At 46.2% G+C, this 16,931-nt stretch overlaps 1 protein-coding gene across 2 annotated transcripts in view; it reads left to right on the plus strand.

The window, feature by feature from the left end:
* The window catches only part of CECR2 (CECR2 histone acetyl-lysine reader), a 513,194-nt gene that overhangs the window by 255,755 nt on the left and 240,508 nt on the right, over nt 1-16,931 (plus strand). For both annotated transcript variants that reach the window (XM_069628656.1, XM_069628657.1), the window contains exon 2: nt 8,640-8,734. In XM_069628656.1, coding sequence (XP_069484757.1) covers nt 8,640-8,734 — 95 coding nt within the window. The remainder of the gene's footprint in view (nt 1-8,639; nt 8,735-16,931) is intronic.

Genomic DNA, 16,931 nt, shown 5'->3' on the forward strand with positions numbered 1-16,931 from the left:
CGGCTCGTAACTGGTAGGGCATTTCTCCTGTGGCTGTATCAAGTACCTATATTTCGAAGGGATTGTGTCCTCCGACGTATTCCTTATCTTAGATATCTCCTTCCAGCTCTGCTGGCCTCGGAAATTTTTTCTCTCTAGAGGGCGCTGCGTGTCGACGTCCTCCGAGTCGATGTCCCTCGACAGCCGCCGTATCGACGTCATCCTGCCTATAAAGGCCGCGCGCAGCGTCCGTTGCTCAGTTCTGTTTTTCCGCGCTTACTCAGTGCCTCGGAATACCCTTGCTCAGTTTTGTCATATTTACCTCGAGTTATTCGATCCGTACTCGATGGCTTCTTCGTCGGAACCGACAACTCCTTGGTCCGGCTTCAAAAAATGCTGAGATTGTGGGAAAAAGATGTCGCTGACTGACCCTCACAGAGTTTGTCTGTGGTGTTTGGGAGCTGAACACCATTGTTCGGAGTGCGAGGACTGTATGTCCATGACAGCTAAGGCCCTGAAGGAGCGTAGGGGGAAGCTGGAGAAAGGTAAGACTTTTAAAGCTTCTTCCTCGACGAAGTCGAGACATTCGTCTCCTCGTCACCATTCGCGTTCGAGGTCTCGGAGTGGGTCCCTTCACTCTCCGAGATCGAAGCACTCGAAGAGGAGACGTCGAAGATCCCCTTCTCCGTCTTCCTCTTCCTCTTTTTCTCCAAAGAGAATCCCTTGCCCCACGAAACATAGTTCCCGGGCTGAATGGGAGGAAGTCCGCAAAAATATGATGTGCGTCTTCGAGAAAGCGGCCTCGACCCCCTCGAAGACTGCCGAGAGCGATGCTCTGGTCGAAAGACCCGAAGGTCAAAAACGCAGCGAGTCGCAGTACCCGGCGAAGGAAACTTTTCTCAAGCGCGTCTCGAACCCTCGAGTAAGACTATGACCTCAAAACCTTCTTCGACGGTTCCGTCGACGCCGAGGTCGGTGTCTTCGACGCCGTTGTCGAAGGGACCTTCGACACACGGGTCTGTCGACTCAACGCCATCTTCGACACCGGCGTCGACGCCAAGAAAAGTCACGGTTACGAAACACCCAGTGGCTATCCCCAGGTCCTCGATGACGATGGCGTCGAGATTGTCGACTTCCTCGAGAAGAATCCCAATTCTCTCGAGGTCATTGAGGCCTCCGCGATTGTTTTCGACGCCACGCTCGAAGCCGTCGGCGACATCGACGTTTTCGAGGTCGATTATGACAAGTTTGGCACCCTCTGCCTTGGAGATGGGGTTTACACCCTTTATGAGTTCAGAACAATTGAGAACTATGTCCTCAATTATGGAAGAGGGTGAATTGTCTGAACAGGAAGACACATTTGAGTTGCAGGGACCTGCAACCCCAGTTAGAGAGGAGTTCTCCTCTGAAGAATGCAGGTTAAAGGATCTTCATGATTCCTTACATGAGGCAAGTGGGTTAGACACTTCCCCTGAGGTGGAGTTTGCTAGGCCAGACCCGGGGGAGCATGCTGAAACCCCCAATAGAGCCTTAATGGCCAGGATCACAGAGTTTATAGGGTGGTCTGCACCTTCACAGTCTTTGTCAAGAATATCTGTGAGGTCATCTTGTTGGAAAGGCCCACAGGAGGATCCTGTAGTGCCCTTTCATAAAGCTCTTCAGAGGAAGATTATGAAGAACTGGGAAACCCCAGAAGTCGTCCCGGCAGTAAATAAAAAATTGTCTACAAAATACAGGGTATCTTCTGTAGACCCGTTGTTTTTGTCAAAACAACCATCCCCAGAAAGTCTGGTGGTACAGGCAGCATCTTCTACTGATGTCAAGACTGCTTACCCCATCGTCCCACAGGACAGGGACGATAAAAAATATGATGCTATGGCAAAGAAAGTTTTTTCGGCATGTAGCATGCGTTAAAATCTGTTAATGCTACTTGCACCCTTGCTAGATTCAGCCAAACACTTTGGGAGTGTGCTTCTACAGTGGCTGACTGCATCCCGGAGGGAGAAGAAAGGGAGGCGTTCCTGAATATCATACAGGACGGTAAAGACGCTATGTGCGAATCCCTCCAGATGGGCATTGATTTGGCTGACAGTATCAGCAGAGCAATGGCGGCAAGTACAACAACCAGGAGATTCGCTTGGTTGAGAAAGTCTGGTTTTGCCCCAGATGTGCAAGCCAGGCTCTTGAACATGCCATTCGATGGCTCTTCTTTGTTCCGGAAAAAGGCGGATGACAGTTTAGAGAAACTGCAAACTTCAAAAGCAGCAGCAAAATCCCTAGGCGCTGCAATCCGTCAGACACCTTTTCGTCCCACAGGAACCTCTGCGAGGGGCAAGTCCTTTCGCTTCTACTCCGCATTCGGAAGAGGTAGAGGACGACCGGCTCAAAGGGGACAAAGAACTACCCGAGGTGGACGGGGTAGATATTCAAAAGCTGCAGCAACAGCAGGTGCCTCTTTACCATCGGCATCTGCATCAGCCGCCCCAAAACCACTCTGAGGACTTCCCTCACAGGACACCTGTAGGTTGACTCAACATCTGGCGGAATGGCAGGCTATCACGTCAGATGCTTGGGCATTGGAAACAGTTGCCCAAGGTTACTGCCTGCCTTTCCTACGCATACCGCAGAGTCATCCACCGGGGATCAGCTCTCAGAAAGCTCCAGATCCGCTCCTCTTGCAGGAAATTTTAGACCTGCTAGAGAAAGGTGCCATAGAACCGGTACCTGTAGCGGAGAGGAACAAGGGCTGGTTCTCCCCTTACTTTCTCATTCCAAAGAAAGACGGAGGACTGAGACCCATCTTGGACTTGCGAGAATTGAACATATTCCTCAGGAAAGACAAATTCAAGATGGTCACTCTTTCTCAGATCCTTCAGGCCCTTCAGTTCCAGGACTGGTTGGTATCTCTGGACCTTCAGGACGCTTATTTCCATGTGCCTATCCATCTCAAACACAGGAAGTACCTGAGGTTCGCAATTGGCAACTCTCATTATCAATTTTGAGTGCTGCCATTTGGGCTGACCTCCGCCCGAGGGTTTTCACCAAGTTAATGTCGGTAGTGGCGGCAAGTCTAAGGAGGGAAGGGATTCACGTCTACCCCTACCTGGACGATTGGTTGATCAGGGCTGTATCTTCGGAACAAGCTCAGATCCAGCTAAATCACGTTTGCCACTCCCTTCACAGACTGGGCTTCTCCCTCCAATTTAAAGAAGTCACAAATGATACCATCGCAGAGACTCCAGTTCATAGGAGCGATCCTGGACACTTCCCTGAGAAAAGCCTCGCCACCAGAGGTGAGGGCTCAAGATATTCTACAGGTGGTTACCAAGTTCCAAGATGCCCAACGTCTCCCAGCCTTCGACTTTTTGAGGTTGCTAGGCCTCATGGCATCCTGCATTTTCCTAGTGCCAGAGGCTCGTCTGAGAATGGGATCCCTCCAGTGGACACTGAGGACTCGGTGGTCACAATTCTCAGGGAGAATGACAGATCTTCTTCAGGTTCCCGACAGGGTGGCTCGAGACCTTCAGTGGTGGGCCTGTCAGGAGAACATTCTAAAAGGAGAACAGTTTTGGCAACCCTGGCCGGAGAGAACAGTAGTCACGGATGCCTCACTCACGGGGTGGGGAGCCCACGGCAACGACTTGACCATCAGCGGTCGTTGGTCTCCATCGGAGTCCAGACTACATATCAACCTGTTAGAGCTGAGAGCCATCAGACTTGCGCTGAAGGCGTTTCTGACAGCTGTACAAGGGAAAAATGTCCTGATAATGACGGACAACACGGTGGCCATGCATTACCTCAACAAAAGAGGAGGCGTAGGATCACTACCCCTGTGCAGAGAGGCGATGCAGCTCTGGTTTTGGGCAATCCAAGAAGGAATGTCTCTATGGCAGTTCACCTAGCCGGAGAGAAGAACTTGACAGCGGACACTCTGAGCAGGCAGAGTACAGTCTCCCACGAGTGAGAACTAGCTCAGGAAGTCCTTCAAGAGATCTTCGCCCTTTGGGGAACCCCTCAGGTGGATCTGTTCGCCACCAGCGTCAACAGGAAATGCGATCTGTTCTGCTCAAGGGAATTTCCCCCGAGAGGAGCTCTGGGAGACGCGTTCATAGTGGACTGGCAGTTTCCGCTTCTGTACGCATTGCCACCGGTCCCTGTCATTCCTCAAATGATCAGGAGGTTGAGAAGATTCCGGAGAACCATGATCCTAATTGCCCCGGATTGGGCCAGGAGAACGTGGTACCCGGACCTTCTAGACTTGTCCATCTGCCCTCCAATTCGACTTCCACTCAGAGAGAACCTACTCTCACAGAAGGGAGGTCAGGTTCTCCATCCAGACATCAAAACCCTCAACCTTCACGCTTGGCTTCTGAAAGGCTGAGGTACAAGGATTGGGACCTCCCTGTTGATGTTATGGAGGTGTTGCTTTCGGCAAGGAGGCCAGCAACAAAGTCTTTATACTGCTGCCGTTGGAACAGATTTTGCAGCTGGTGTAGAGAACAGAATATCGACCCCTTTTCATGTGGTACACCAATGGTTTTGTCCTTCCTACTCTATTTGGCGAATTCAGGCCTTCAAGTTGGCACCATTAAGGGCTATCTCGCAGCGCTATCCATCTTTAAGCGCACTGCGGAAGAACCATCCTATTTCAAGTTACCCTTGGTAATACAGTTTCTAAAGGGGTTAACCAATGTTTATCCCCCAAGACCATTCCAAGTTCCCCTATGGGATTTAAACTTAGTCCTAACTTTCCTGATGGGCATACCTTTCGAACCACTCCATTATTGTTTGTTAAGATTCCTTACCCTTAAAACTGTTTTATTAATAGCACTTACATCTGCTAGAAGGGTGAGCGAATTACAAGCTTTCTTATAAAGCCCCTCATACAATCTTTCACAAAGACAAAGTTGTCCTGCAAGTGAAGCCTAATTTCCTCCCAAAGGTGGTTTCTGAATTCCATATCACTCAGAAGATTACCCTACCATCTTTCTATCCTCCTCCTCATCGGGGAAAGAGCAAGGCTGGACCCTAGAAGGGCTTTAAGTTTTTACATCAGTAGACTAGCTATGATAAGACAGGCAGACCAGCTGTTTGTAGGTTACACAGGTCACAAGCTGGGATTACCAATAACTAAGCAGACCATTTCCAGATGGATCATTCTAGCCATTTTGGAATGTTATAAACTGGCAGGGAAAGAGCCCCCTCAAAACCTTAGGGCTCATTCGACCAGAGGTATTGCAGCTTCATCGGCCCTCAAAAGAGGTGTGCCGGTTAAAGACATCTGTGCGGCCGCTACATGGTCGTCAGTACATACCTTTTACACGATTTTATAACTTGGATTCCTCCTCCAGTCAAGAGACTAGGTTTGGAAGGGCTGTACTGCACTCTATTCATCAATAGAAGACAGCGTGAAGTCAGTACTCCCACCTCCAATAATAGAATACTGCTATGGGTGCCTATCTAAGATAAGGAATACGTTGGAGGACACAATCCCTTCGAAGAACAAGTTACTACTTACCTTGTAACGTTCTTTCGACGGGATGCTCCTCCGACGTATTCCTTATCGACCCTCCCATCCATCCCCGCAGTTCTACTTCCCTTGTTGTTGCAGCTTACGCTCCTTCAGGGTGATTAGTCTAGTCCAGACAGAAATACTGTGGGCTACAAAACGGAACTGAGCAACGGACGCTGCGCGCGGCCTTTATAGGCAGGATGACGTCGACGTCGATACGGCGGCTGTCGAGGGACATCGACTCGGAGGACGTCGACGCGCAGCGCCCTCTAGAGAGAAAAATTTTCCGAGGCCAGCAGAGCTGGAAGGAGATATCTAAGATGAGGAATACGTCGGAGGAACATCCCGTCGAAAGAACGTTACAAGGTAAGAAATAACTTGTTCTTCTGAGTTTGCTGCTCTCTGTCTGCCTCCATCTTTTGACAAGATGGAGCCGTGAGACGGAGAACAGCGAAATTAAGTGCAGTGTTTCTTGTCCCCCAACCGGGCTGTCATCCAAGCAAGTCCACTCTGTTTCCGTGACAGTCTGTGACTGCCTTGACGACTAGACTGTCAGGAGGACCCCACTGGGACGAGACATCACGCCCAGAGTCAGGTTGAGGCCTGTAAATCAACTAGCCTTGGAGGCCTGCATGTATGCATGCATGTTAACTTCAGAAACTGCGGTGGCGGCCTGGGAGTCTCACAGCACTCGATTTGATAATCTGAGATTGGCGGCATTTAGATTACGTAATAACGAAGTTTTCAAGGGGAAAGCACCATTTAGCTCTGCACAACATTCCCAGTGAGTAGCACTTGGTCTCTTGATGGAAGTAGGGTTGATGACTAAATCGGCAACTTTAAATGGATTTGTGACGGTTTCTCCCTTTGCCTAACTTGCCTGACATTCTGTCCTGATGATGATACTTTAGACACAACTAGTATAACACGTCAACTGTCATTCTTTATCAGCATTTGTGTTGTAGCCAAATTGCTGCATCGGATGGAGGTTGAGATAGTGAGGTTGGAGGTGCTGTTTAACTAATTGTGAGGTTTGCTAGCATGGCCCAAGGGGCATTTGGTAATGGGACTACCTCAGCGATTTCCGTTTATCCCCGTAGCATGTTTTGGATGATGACTGGTTATACCTAATCCAGGCAAATGTGGAGAATATTCGGCTGTGCTGGATGAACGCATGTGCAGGGGGGGGGGGCTGGGGTTTTCTCTGGCACAAAGCTGGAATGGAATGTATTTGGCTACAGTGCACTGGTTAATTCTTGTGGTCCACTAATTTCCAAATTGTAAGTTTCCTTGTATGGTCGTATTTGATGCTTTATTGGTGCACAGAGCTGGTATGCTCGGTTACAACAAGCCTAGGTTGCTGCCATTATGGAGTTTATCCTTTATGCCTTAAGGAGAGGGTACTGTTTTAGGTAATGTCACCAGAGTAAAAAGAATGCAACCAAAAGTGGCATACAACCAGAAAAGCGACAGTTAACTAACTTTTGCACCATTGGAAATGAGTCCGTAGCCGCAAGTTCCTCAGCAGGAGCATGTCGACAACATAGCGATGTTGCCTTTCTGAGGTGGGATGTCCAATTGACGAGATGTTTGGAAGTGTTAAATCAGGGTGACGTGTACCTTAAACCCAGGACAATATGACATTACACGATTCAGTGCTTTTTATTTAACTGTCCAGTGATCATGTCCATCCATCCTCCCCTTCTATTAAGTCGTCTTTGTCATTAATCATGTTCATGTACCGTTTATTTCATTAAACCAATAGAAAGCATTTCATTTGTATTCCATACATTTAGTGAACTGAGCTACAGCTGTGCTACTAATATTAATTTGTGAGGCAGAATCTGTGTTCCACTACAAGAACCCCTCTGTTCTTGTAGTACCAACCCATCATAAAACGAAAGATCTTGCTAATGTTTAGAGATGTAAAAGGCACACAATTTGAGATGAGCTAAAGTCTTAGGGTGAATAGAGCACCCAAATGTCCCTTGAAGTAGAGATTGTTGTACCACAAATTTGCATTCCTCGCTTGCACACTGTGAAATCGGATGACTAAGTAAGCACTTGCTCACTGGTGGGTGCCGGCCCGGCGTCGCCGACCACCACCGGTCTGGCGGCGCATCACTCAGTTGCTCACATGACTGAAAAATAGCCTGCACCCAACCCAAAAAAAATTAGAGGGAACATTGCTGTGCACTTCTAATTCAGTATGCAGAATATGCCCCAACCAGCGAACTAGTTGGTGGGAAATTTCAGATTGTGGAAGACATCTCGCACGTTCTGGGAGATGTTTCTTGTTGGTCACCATTTGGATTACAGATGAGCACAAGTCCAACCTGAGAAAAAATGAGTCTTTGCATGGGTTCAATTAAATGAATGGCAGGCATCCTGTTCTGTGGGCGTTATTTGCCAAATAAAAAAGTTGTTTGAAATCCAGAGCCTCGGTCGTGATTAAAAAGTAATCTTGGTTGGGAAATCCCAGTGAAGTTTCTTGACAATAATAATGCTAGCTTTTTTACTGGACCCGTACTTGGTCTCAATGTCAGGACCATTTTACCATGATCCGTGGTTTGTGGAGAGTGTTTTGTTTAGCTGGAGATTTTGCAGCGATGCTTAGAAGTAAAAGCCGCTTGCCCCCACAGACAAGTCTCAATTACCCCAAGTTGGGGTGAGGGAGCCGCCTCCGTTTGAAGTCCACTGTTTCGGCATGCATGGGGTTTTCAGCAGTATGTCGTCTTATTAAAGCATTTCACACACAGTATTTTGTTACGAACGGCTTTGCAACCTGTTTCCCCATCCAAAGGACCCTGCCTCCAGCTGCTCTCAGCCAGATCCTGCTTCTAGCTCTTGCTCTGTAATTTTCTTGAAAATGTGCAATTTCCCCAGATGTCTGACGTGCTTGTAACTCTAGGGTTTCCGTGATTTTGTTTTACGTGTATATGAATTCTACTGTGATCTGCTCATATGACCTATATTAATAAACAGAGAAACTTTGGCCGAGGTTGCGCTCTGCAGGTGTGCCGCAGATGCGGGATTAGTGCCTTGTTATGAGCTATTCAATGTTGAAGGTTTATTTTCCTGAACTAGTCTGTCTGCTGCAAACTCTGCTCCTGAACGAAGTTTGAGCTCGTGTTTCTCTCCTCTTTAGGAACTCGAGGAAGCGCTTCGGAGAGGGGACGTGGAGTTCATCAGTGAGCTGGTTGCCTGCTTGCTTCAAGGCTGCTATCAGCGCAGGGATATCACGTGAGTGTGGCTCAGCCAAATCTAATCCTGACTTTTCTTTAGTCCTACTCCAAGGGTCGCGCAACACTGCCCCTCCCCCTCCCCGCCACACGCCTCAGAGTAGTCTCACTCTCACTTCAGAAAAATGAATCTACATCTCTATGAAGAACCCCTCACCGGCTGGCCCTCGATATTAACTCTTCAGCACTCCTTCCAAAGGCACCACTACCAGACTACCCACCTATCCCGCTCCCACCGCAAGTACCTTGCTGCTACTGTGTAGAACGCCTCCTCCCCACTTTACATTATAAAATCCTGTCCATACGTAGGATACACACGCCAGTAGTGCACCCTTTCATTTCCTATTAGACCCTCTAGCATCTCTTTTCTTGCTTGTCTGGGCATGCAGAGCTCTGGATTACAGGTGGGTAAGATGGCCCAAACAAGGGAGCTGTATATTTTAAGTGACCTGTGGTCAAGTGTATTTATTGAGGTGAACAGTGCAAACGCACCTTCAACAGTGCCCACCACACTCTAACAATGAGAAGTCCACCGGACACCAGGGATTGATATGTTGTGTTTGGGCACTGGGTGGCCAGTGTCCATCCGTTCACTGTCCGCTAAACATAGGTTTCTCTCAATGTCCTATGGTGTACAGTGATCCAATCTGTAGTGGGATCCACTGGGTCACGAGGAATGAGCAATATATATAGGAACCGTAGATCGGCATCCTAAAGTGTATCATGCATTGGTTCATATTTAAAGGTCTCTACCCAAGAACGTCTGAGCAAAGAGGAGGAAAAGGACCGACCTGCACAGAATTCTCAATAGGGTCGGTTTTTCTGTAATGTGCATCACCACTCGCCCTTATTTTCAACGAAGCAATCATTTTAGGAAGGCACCAGATTACATTGAAAGGAATATCCTGTAGAGTAATTTCCTACCCAAAACTTCACAAATTGGGAGCCCCCCACTCCACCTTTAAGTGTGTAAATGATAGTAATATACTATATATGTTGGAGGATGGGTCTTGCAAGTGGGTCACACCGGCATGGCGACCATGCCGTTCTTTGAGCAAGCTCAGGAAAATAAATGTCGGAATTGAGAGATTGCTGTGTTTTCCAATTACTTGGATTATAAATCTATGGATCGCATGAGTAAGACTGCACAAACATCTGGTTCCCCTTAGAGTTTTCAAAAAGCGGTCCCATGTACATGTTCAATAATGCAGGTGACGTGGGCGACTGCTGTGGGCTTTTGCACGTAAACAAACCTTACCCTGGATGGAGAAGATCTAATTTGTGGTATTTTATGCTGCCCGATTAAGGAGGATTGAAGTCATTGGCAAATTGAAGGGGAATGTACAGGCCACCACAGAGGTGCTGTTAATGAAGGTATTATTGGTGGCCTGCGGTGTCTGCAGATATTGAGCATGACTAGGAGTGCTGCATGTACCTCAAGCCAGAGTGCCACTTCAAGACCAGGTGTGTGTCTGTGTCCGGCGCGCTCTGTGTCCGGCGCGCTCTGGTTCCAGACTGTAGGGGGATATGGCTACAGTTCTGTTGCTCTTGGTCCATGGCATTTCTGAGCTTGGAAGCATGGTGCTATCTGTTTTAGCCATATTGCCCGTTTGTTGTTGTAAGGAGTCTTCATCACCACTTGATTTCCGAATGATATATTTATGGTTCTGGGTTTTAGAAAGAAGGGCTGAAGACTGCTGGGTCTGAAGGTTTCTAATGCATGCATACATGTTTGACACCGTTCAGAGGCAAGGGAGCTGGAGGTTCGCGTAGTGGGGCTCAGGTGTTGCAGTGTAGTTCCGCTATAGAATAAAGATATTAAACAAAATGTATTTTTTCCTGATAACTGCCCTCTATATACTATTTAAACTAGAAACGCTGGTCTGCCCATCTAAAAATTGGCTAAATCTTAGAAGGGAAAGTGTGGCGATCGCTTCATCTTCCTCAATGTGTACGACTAGAATTGGGCACCAGGTCTTTGGAGACGTTTAGAAATCATGGGGAGGGGGCTTTTATATATTAAGGGCTTGGAAAACCCCTGAATTACCCCTTACTGGGGGAAATCACAATTGCAGGCCAGAATATAATCCATAGTCCATTGTCTCTGAATATAGTTTGGAATTCTTTAAAAAAGAAATGTATTGGCGTGCTATTCGCTGTATAACATTTTTTTCCAGTTTTATTTCATTGCCAAATGAAGGAGGGTAATTTGGAAATGAAAAATACATGTGGAACCTGCGCGAGAGGTAGGTGTTTGGCAGTGCTTCTGGCACTGTGTTCAATTAAGGCTGTAACCAACTTCCAGTCGAGGGAGGGGCACAGATGCATTGCTTCCGTGGATCAACGTTGATAAGCCCTAGTTAAAAGTAAAAATTGTTTCAGCATTGTAAATGGGCTTTTATTGAATTTTTCGTCGCCTACAGCTAATGCCTTTCGTGGAAATAGAGCAGCAGATCCTTAATTGATGATTGTCTGCATGTTGTAAATGGCTATTGGTGAAACTCACTGAGGACTTAGAGGAGTGGTTACCATGGCCTTTAATTGGTTGCTTTACTCAGCACTGTGTAACGTGCTGCTTTAGCCCACTCTCCATATGTATTCTCCCCTAAAAAAAGCCATTCGCTCCCAAAAAACGGTGACATTTGTCATTCGTGCACGGAGGATAGCACAGAGCAACAGAGGTTCGAATCCCAGATCCGCGCTTAGAAACCAAACTCAGAAACTAAACTCGGGTACGGTATTAGGCGTGTTATAAACAAAATTAAATACATTAAATCCACTCGGTACGTTCAGCAGTTACTTGAAAGGTGGTGTCTAAATGACACAAAAAACCCACTTGAAGGAGGCGAGGGTGACTGCACACTGAAAATAAATACAAATATAAAATGCATTCATATATTATATAAGCAGAGAAAACAAGCCAGACACGAAAATCTGGGTCTTAAAAGTCGAAAAAAAGGACAACGTTGGTGTCCATTTTTAATCTGGGGGGCTACCTTTGGAATATCATTCGAGAATGTGTTTTCCCAGCGCTGGAAGAAGCAGCTTTGTCCCAACTAGTTGCAACTCTCCAGAGAACCTTAGTTTGAGAGGGTTTGCTCTTTGATGCACCACTCTCACCTGCTGATAAAGGACCACTTTGTTGCAGCCATAATGGGCAACTTGTATTTCTGACAGAAAACAACCTCCAATGACTGCAATTACACAAAATGGAGACAATTTGCTCAAATTGCGAGATGCTAGCATCATTCTGTACTACCTGACGTGTTAAACACCGGGGAGCTTTACGTATAGCAGTTTTTCTGATTAATGCATACTTTTATTGGGATTTTATTTTAAAGATTCTAGGTCTGTGACGCAACATCAGCATCTTGCAGAACCCACAATCCTACTGCAGTGTCTTAATTCAGGTTTTGCCAATCTCTCCCCATAATTGTGGTGACTTCGATCAAACCGGTTAAGATTACAAAACCAGCACAGGCCTGCCTAGCATTGGGGCATGCATCAGTCGCCAACATAAGGTAGATACTGCAGACCATGCTGCCATGTCACCCGTGGGCCGTCTTATACAATGAACTATAGAGGGGATTGATCTGCTTGCCTGGGCCTGCAGGCAAGATGGAGGGGCCCATACTGTCCTGCTAGATCTTGATCTGCAGAAAAGAAATTGGAAATCCATTCAAGAAGGGTCCTGTGCCAATCATTACCTGACCTTTTCACTAAAGAGAACAACCTTCACGATCAGTGGTGTCAAAGGCCATTATGACGAGAACTGAGATACAGCCCCAGACCAACAAAAGTCCTCTACCACAAAGACCAAGGCAGACTTTGTTCCCTTTCTGGTTCGAATGGTAGACCAAGAGACTTGAAAGCAGTCTGCCTACTACAAGCATTTTTACATCTGGGGGCGAATGCTCCCTTCTCCAAAATATTCCAGTATAAGGAGGGATTTGGAGTTCATGTCCTGGCCAACAAGACATGTCACCAAGGCCTTTTCAATGTAGCCAGGGCCATTCGCACCAAGTGACAATTGTTCTCCGCCATCTATGAAGGCAGTGTTCCTGCACTCTCTAAGGAGGCCCAATGGACAGAGCTTCAAATTGCAGGCAGTCCAGTTCATAATAATGGTCAGTGCAATGAGTCTAGTAGTGAAGGCAATGCTAAACCTACCCACAAGAGTTGCTTTGGTGATGACGTTTAGACAGTGTTGCTATTGGGCTTCTGCCTGCATGTTTGTGCCACACGTTTTCCAGGAAGAACACATTGAATTGACTACGGCCCTCGTCAGCTGGATCGCACAGAAGTAGGTGGACAGCCTTATACACCATCCTGAAGAGTTTGGCAGGGGGGTTCGTTGAGGTGTCCATCTTTTCTGTAAAATAAAATATTTTTCTTTAAGTCTTCAAGGTTTGTTTTTTCCCACCTAACTGGCAGACTTTCAGAGTTGTCCAATCAAATCCCTGCTTGTTCTGAAACCAGCAGCCCCCTTTCATCTGATATCGGAGAGCAAAAATCTGAGTTTGCGGGACTACCATGCAGCTCGCCAGCTGTTTTATTCAGACATATGAGAGCAATGTAATCTGTTTGCATGTAGAGTAGGGCATTGTGCTTTTCCCAGGCTTGCTAGAGGATAAATGCTGCGCACCACCAGCAAGCCCAATCTCTGAGTCGCTTCTTGTCCAACGCACAAACTATGCTGAGGTTGCTCTGAGTTTGGAGGAGTGAAAACTAGGTCCGCCTCAATGAGTTCTGTCACCAGGCAGTGAAGACTCTGTTAAAAGGGTACGAACATCCACACCTACACTCTCAGTGCTGGTACTGGACAATTAGTAAAAATATACTTTCTGCTTTAGTACATTCATGTTATTATAATTATTTAAGATGTATAAAGTGCTCCATTTTGAAGTCCACTAGCTTCTAAACACTTCAGGGAAATCCGTGTTGCACTGCATCATCCTTTTCCCCAAGTTGAAGATGTTGCCTTTGAGTTTTCTCCCGGCCTATGGTATGTTTTGAATACTATCCCTCTAGCAGAAGACTTTCTGGCCCAAGTAGGCACCTGCTATCCGCTCTTAGAACGTTCTAGAGACTACACCGCTCAAATGCTTCACGGCCTTTGAGTGTACTTTATTAAGGTAACTTCCTTGGTCTTTACCCGTTGAAGATATTTTAAAATGTTGCTTGTCCGGCAGACTGTGTTACTATGCTACCCAGATTTTTCTGAAGTCAATTTGTTTCTAAATTGGTGTGCTATTACAAGATTTATTTGGAACAGTAAGAACTCTTTTTAGTGAAACTCCAGCATGGAAGTTGATGGATTGTCTGTATATACTAGATTTCTGGCTATACCAGTTTTTATTCCCGATCTGAAAAGGAGTTTAACGCATACATGAGTTATGCACACTTTGCGGCTATCTTCATTCATAACCGTTTGGTGGGGGGAGTGTCAAGTGTCATTGTCATCTATTAACATCCCTTTCTTTTGAGTTACTAGATGCGTTTCTGCCTATAGTCCTACTTTTTTCTGGTATATTAAACCTCAACACAAAAAAAATCTGCACACAAGGATTCATAGTGCCTCGACATTAGATTGGGTGAGGGGGGTTAGCATCTGGAATGCCTTATCAAGTGGGCCTTGAACCAGAAGTTAGGCATGACTGCTCCTCAAGAGGGGATCGGGGGTAGGGGCGTGGTCACGACTATAAACTGGTCGAGCGAGTCCTGAGCTCTGCCCGATTGAACTTCAGTCTGCTCATTTCTGACATACATGCATACCTTTTTTATTACATTATACACTTCCTACCACTTAATAGCGGGTTGGCACACCTTCTTTTGTTGTCCTGCTGTAGCAGAGCTCCTTGGTGCTGGTGGCCGCTCTTTTCCGGGCTGCCTTACACATCCCGGAGGGATAGTATCGGGACGGAACACCATATATACTGAAGTCCTTTCCAAGCCAGTTCACGGTTGCTACGTTATGGTGCCCGTGCTCTCCCATCCGTAGGGAACCAGTGTCTTTGGGTGGCGAGGCATTCATTAGATGAAGGACCGCGCTTCTTGATACCGATCACCTTACCGTTTCATGGCCTGGTCACCTGAGGTGATTGCACAGCAGTACACTCTACGCAAGTACGCTGATGCAGAGTGAAGAGGCCTACTCATGGCTGACACCTATGCCACGTTACTGCATTCCCCTATTCCGGTTATTGTGTTTATTCACACAGTATTAAGCACTCATTTAAACCTCTTTGTGGCTTATTATTCTACAATGAGTGAACTAAACTCCTCTGCCTCCCCAATAGAATTAACTGATACATACATATAGGGATGGAGAATGAACTAACTACCATTCAATCTTCAATTTCTAAACTAGACTAAAGAACTCTGGCGAAAATGAAATTAATTCAATAAATGGTAGATTAAATGAAGTGGAAGAGCGCATTTCCACTGGTGAAGACAGAATAGGGGGATTAGAACCCATGCAGCGCACATTATTTCAAATGGAGTCAGCAATTTCAAATTTGGAGCATAGAAACAGGAGAGGCAACATAAGAATGTAAGGAACTACTGAGCTCAATGATCCAATTAAATTCTTTTCAATTTGATTTTAATATTTGTAGACCACATATCCCACTAAGGAGCCTGGCAGAGAACTGCATGTGGGTGCAGATGCTTATTAAATAGGATAGACATTTATTAGCCCATAGTACAGTAGCCCAGAAATTATCTGAACAGATACGTTTTTAATTCTTTTCTAAAGATGGCTAGGGAATTAATTTGTAACTGTTGCAGGAGAGAATTCCAGGTATGGGGGTCCACAGAAGAGAAGCGTCTTGTCTCCCAAGTGGTTGTTCTAGGAGGGGAATTCCAAACAAACCTTGTCCCATGGATCACAATGCATGAGTGGGACTGAGGGTCACAATCTTGGATGCTATGTAAGTTGTGGCGGGCCATGGATGCCCTGAATGACAGGACACATCATCTTGAACTGAATCCACTGCTGTACTGCCAGCCAGTGAAGACCCCTCAAACTCTGAGATCGACGTTTTCCATGGTAATGAGAGGATCACTCGTACTGCTGAGTTCTGGTCCAGCTGAAGGCGTTGAAGTTGATATTTCGGTATGCCCGATAAAAGGGCATTGCACTAGTCTGGTTTGGTATTTGTAAGGATACCTACCACAATTGGACGATCCTTCTCAGAAATAAGTAAAGGTTTAAGAAGCTTCAGTTGAAAGTGGAAGGACTTGATAGTTTGACTCGTAAATTACAGCCCAAACTGGACTGCCAAATGCACCCCAGAGTTTTTACTGAGCATATTTGGATGCAATTCCAAACAAGGTTGGACAGGGTGCCAGAGTTAATGCATTGGCCAATATCTTTTTGGGACTGAAAACAATCTGTTTTTGTAGGGTTTAAATGGAGTTTATTTTCAAGCATCCGAAGTTGGATTATTTTTGCACACTTTTAGACTCGCCCCACTGCCTCCAATGGCTATTTTAAATGGATCCCTGAAGTGCTAAATATTTCTTTCACACCACCCCTGTTAAACATTTATTTCATAATTATGCTACTATTCCATTTCCTCAATTATGCCTTCGCTTTAATCTCAACAGCAATGGCTACAAAACCTAGAAAAAGAGATACGGGCGCCCCTCTGTGAGAATGAACAAAGCTTAATGTCCTGGTCCATGGGAAGGTGCCTCCTCGAGAGTCCCCAGCCACACTTTAGATCACTATCTTTCACAAAGGCGGCATACCCATTTGCATATTAGTCTTTGTCCCGCCCACTGGAGCAGTCCAGCACCGAAATGCTAGGCAATCCTCCTTTGAACAAGAGCAACCCCAGACAAGTGTTTCGGCCTAGTAGGGTTATCAGTGATGTGGAGCTGTACTTCTCTGAGCATAGTGAGCAAAGTGTCCACGTCTGGATAACCCTAGGCACCCTCCTGTAGAACAGGTCATTAGGCAGTGTTTGTTATCGCAGAGGGGCACCCGTACCTCTTTTTCTATATTATAAAACATAAATTACTCTCGTAAATTTAATTGCTAAAACCTTACTGTTTTTATAATGAAGAAACCCAAATGTATAGAATTGCTAATTCACTCTCCTTCTAAAGCATCTAAACTATATTCAGTTCTTAATCAACCCATAGAAGATAGTTGGCTCAATGCCAAAATTTGCAAACAACTGGAATTAGAT

This window comes from Ambystoma mexicanum, chromosome 12 (assembly GCF_040938575.1).
Source record: "Ambystoma mexicanum isolate Mex_15411 chromosome 12, UKY_AmexF1_1, whole genome shotgun sequence".
Taxonomy (NCBI): domain Eukaryota; kingdom Metazoa; phylum Chordata; class Amphibia; order Caudata; family Ambystomatidae; genus Ambystoma; species Ambystoma mexicanum.